The sequence below is a fragment of the Plasmodium gallinaceum genome, assembly GCF_900005855.1.
Source record: "Plasmodium gallinaceum strain 8A genome assembly, contig: PGAL8A_v1_87, whole genome shotgun sequence".
In the NCBI taxonomy this organism is placed as follows: Eukaryota; Apicomplexa; class Aconoidasida; order Haemosporida; family Plasmodiidae; genus Plasmodium; species Plasmodium gallinaceum.
This window is the reverse complement of record NW_021628251.1, coordinates 850,019-854,004: the sequence shown is the minus strand read 5'-3', so window position 1 is coordinate 854,004 and position 3,986 is coordinate 850,019. Positions and strand designations below refer to the sequence as shown.

Sequence of the window (3,986 nt, the reverse complement as noted above, 5' to 3'; positions counted from 1 at the left end):
TTTTTTTTTTTTTTTTTTTTTTTACTGATCATATTTAAAAAAAAAAATATATTTTTTTTTTTTTTATTTATCAATTTTTAAGAAAAATATATATATATTTTTTATTTTTCTTTTAATTATAAAAAATGAAACAGGGATATAACATTAAAAATATAACATTTTCTGGTTTTTTCTTTTTCTTCAAAAGAGGATAAAAAAATAAATGAAAAACAAAAGATAAAAAATGAATACAAATAAACAATTAGTTAAGGATATTTATAAAATAGGTACGTTTTTAAAAATTTTTTTTTTAATATTTTGTTGTTAGTAATAAAAAGTATATATATTTTGTACAGGATTAGAATATAAGGATGCTATAAATATAGAAAAATTAGAAGAAATTTATGAAAAAAAAAAAAATGTTAAATTAAAAAGAAGTGAAATTGTTTATACTTTAAATATTCTTGAAAATGCAAGAGCTTGCTCAATTAAAAATGAAAATAATACAATTATAACTAGAATGAGAAGTGAAGAAGTTACAAAAAAATTAAAAGAATTAAGTGATATAGATTTTTTAATTTTTACAAAAGTTGAAAATAGTCAAAACAGTGGAATATGGACAGCTGATTTAAGAAAACAAACAAAATTATTAGTAACTTTATTTCATTATCAATATATTTTAAATATTTCATATATACATATTTATATATATATATATATTATTTTATTGTTTTTATTCAATTTTTTATTAACATTAAAATACTTTTTTATTCTACTTATATTTCTTTTTCCTGTATATATTTTTTATAAAAGATGTTTTATATTTTTAGTTAAATATTTTATATATATTCTATATATAATAAATAAATTTTTATATTTTTTTTAAAAGATACATCAAGTTCAAAAAGGTGTAAAATTATTATGTGAAAATAAATTAATAAAACAAGTAATAAAAAAAAAAAAAAAAAACAAAGTTATAAAATTTTAACTTTAAAAAATATAATATATTTTTATTTTTTTAAGGTAAATAATATTCATGTTAAAAATCGTAAAATGTATATTTTGTATGATTTAGAAGCTTCAGAAAAAGTAAAAATATTGGATAGAAATGATTAATTTTATTATTATTTTTTTTTTGTTTTAAAATATATATTTTTATTATTATTTTTTTTTTTTTTTTAGGTAATAGGAGGATCATTTTATACAGATGGAGAATTTAATAAAAAAGTTGTTGATTATATTAGAGAAAATATTTGTTTTTATTTATACAATAATAATAATTCAAATGTTACATCAGTAATTAATTATATTAAAAAACTTAATAGTAGTGTTGGTTTTTTTTCAGATAGTGATATTTATAGGGTTATAAAAACATTATTATATGAAGAAAAAATTAAAATATATAAAAATAATAGTAATGATGAAATAATTTATTATTATAATAATGAAAACAAAAAATTTCTAAATAGTTTTCCATGTTTTTCATGTGAAATTTTTAATAAATGTAATTCAGATACTAAAACTACTATTAACCCTAAAAATTGTTTATATTTAAATTTTTACCTTAACTTAGAAGTAATATATATATATATTATTATCATTTTATTAAAAGAAAATCATTAATTCATTTGACCATTTTATATTTTATATATTTTCATCTTTTATTTATATATTTTCATCTTTTATTTATATATTATATAAATAAAAAAAAAATTTTTTTTTTTTTTTTCTTTTAGAATGAATAATATGAAAATGAAGGATACAAATAAAAAAATTAAAAAAAATTAATTACTATTCATATAAATGTAAAATAGGAAAAAAAAAAAAAAAAAAAATTAATATTTTTTAATACTATTTTAAGTTTGTTTTTTATTTTTATTAAATATATTTTAAATAAATTGATATATTTTTGTAAAACCCATTTTTAATAATATTCTTTTAAACCTTTTTTTTTTTTTTTTTTATGTTATAAAATTTTTTTTTTTAATATTGATGTGCACTTAAGAAATTAGAAAAAAAGACATTTTTTTTTTTATATCAATTTAATTTTTCTATCAATTAAAATAAAAGTTTAAATAACTTTATTTGTTCATTAATTTTATTTTAAATATATTGAATATCATAAAAAAAAAAGAATTATTTTAAAACAAAATGTAAATTATTATATTATAATTATTAAATGTAGAAATATAATTGAAGTGGAAAAAAAAAAAAAAAAAAAAAACTTTATATGATAATTGAAGAAAAAAGAAATATGTTAAATAATATTCGTATAAAAGAACAAAAGCTAATACAGTAAGATAAATATTTGAAATTTTTTTAGTTGTTATAATTCATTTACCTTTTTATATGAAGTATAATATTTTTTTACATTTTCTATATATATATATATATATATATATATATATGTCTAAAGGGACAAATGTGAAATATCTAGAAATGATTGTGAAGAATTTATAAGAATTGTAAAAAAGTATTAAAAATATAAAAAAAAAAAGAGATATTATTATAAAGATAGAATAATTATAATAATGCTTGTTATAATAACACGAAAAAGTTCTAAAACTAATACTATTTTTATAAAGATTATTTATCTTTTTTTTTTTTTTTTTTTTTCATAAATAAAGGTATAGTAATTTTTTTGATAAGAATGACTTAATTAAATATTGTAAGTCTAATAATATTCCATTGAATGAGTAAGCATATATTAAATTAAATTACATATATATATATATATATATATATATATATATATATATATATATATATATATATATGTATATAATTTATTTTAATATTTACAAAGGGATACTATCAATTGTATGTTTGAAGAATTGATCATTAATAAAAAGATAAAGTACTAAAAATAAAATATGAAATAAAGAATAAAAAATAAGATATGAAAAATATAAAAAAAAATTATAATATATTTTTAGATCCAATAAAATCAATGTAGATGATTTAATTTCCTTAATTTCAAAAAAAAAAAAGAGATGCTTTTATATACCTATTGTTACTTATATAGGTAACTATAATTTTAAAAAATTCATTATACTACTTGAATAAATTATTTTTTTTTTTTTTTTTTTTGATACAAAAAATTAACAAAACTATTTTTTCCATTTTAGGAAAGTGGAATTATTTGATGAATTATGAAAAAGAATTGAAAAAAGAAATGGATTTAAATGAAAAAGAAAAGAAGAGGGAAAAAGATAAGTTAAAAAAACAATACAAAAAAGATGAAAACGATAAAAAAGAAAATGAATTAAAAAGATATATTTCAGAAGATAAAATATTCATCCTTCATAATGATAATGATGATGATAATGATAATTTAACATCACTTAATAATGAGGAAATGATATTAGAAAATAGAAATATGAAAGAATATAAAAATGACAATAATTATTTTGAAATAAAAGAAAATATAAATAATAACGAAAATCACGAAGGAAAAATTTTAAAAGAAAAATTAGACAAAAAAATAAATATAGAATTATATGAAAACAAAGAAAAAAATAATAAAAAGTCATTTGTTCAATCAAATAATAAATATAAAGAAAATTCTAGAAAAATTGATAATGTTAAAATGAAAAAACTTACTTTAAATGAAAAAAATAAGAATATTCAAGAAAAACAATACAAAAAATATGAAAAAAAAGAAAATGAAAATTTGATTGAATCAAATGATAAAAATGAAGAAAACAAAAAAAGTTATTATGAATTATTATTACAAAAGGTTCTAAATAATAAGCAAAAAAAATGTAAAAAAAAGGAATATTTAAAGTCATTTCATTTAGTTATTCATTTTAAATTAAATGAATTAATATATATTTCTTATTTGATTGAAAAATACTATAATTATTATAATAGTAATAATAAAACGTAAAATTACAATAATTATTTTTTATTTTATATAATTTTTTATCTATCTTTTAATATTAAATTTAATTACTTCTTCAATAGAAATCTCTTTTTTTTTTTTTTTTTTTTTTTTTTTTTTTTTA

At 13.8% G+C, this 3,986-nt stretch overlaps 2 protein-coding genes across 2 annotated transcripts in view; both read left to right on the top strand.

The window, feature by feature from the left end:
• Positions 1–223: 223 nt before the first annotated feature.
• Positions 224–1,724, top strand: PGAL8A_00293300 (DNA-directed RNA polymerase III subunit C, putative; the record flags this gene model as incomplete). Its single annotated transcript, XM_028671933.1, has 6 exons — positions 224–266; positions 342–631; positions 869–925; positions 1,003–1,068; positions 1,162–1,554; positions 1,716–1,724. The coding sequence occupies 6 exons, from the start codon at positions 224–226 to the stop codon at positions 1,722–1,724; spliced, it is 858 nt and encodes a 285-aa protein (XP_028528536.1).
• A 485-nt stretch (positions 1,725–2,209) lies between these two features.
• Positions 2,210–3,986, top strand: part of PGAL8A_00293200 (conserved Plasmodium protein, unknown function) — a gene marked incomplete at both ends in the record, with an annotated part of 4,309 nt that continues 2,532 nt past the window's right edge. The window contains 6 exons of the mRNA XM_028671931.1: positions 2,210–2,274; positions 2,396–2,452; positions 2,607–2,675; positions 2,786–2,836; positions 2,916–3,004; positions 3,108–3,851. Coding sequence (XP_028528535.1) covers positions 2,210–2,274; positions 2,396–2,452; positions 2,607–2,675; positions 2,786–2,836; positions 2,916–3,004; positions 3,108–3,851 — 1,075 coding nt within the window. The remainder of the gene's footprint in view (positions 2,275–2,395; positions 2,453–2,606; positions 2,676–2,785; positions 2,837–2,915; positions 3,005–3,107; positions 3,852–3,986) is intronic.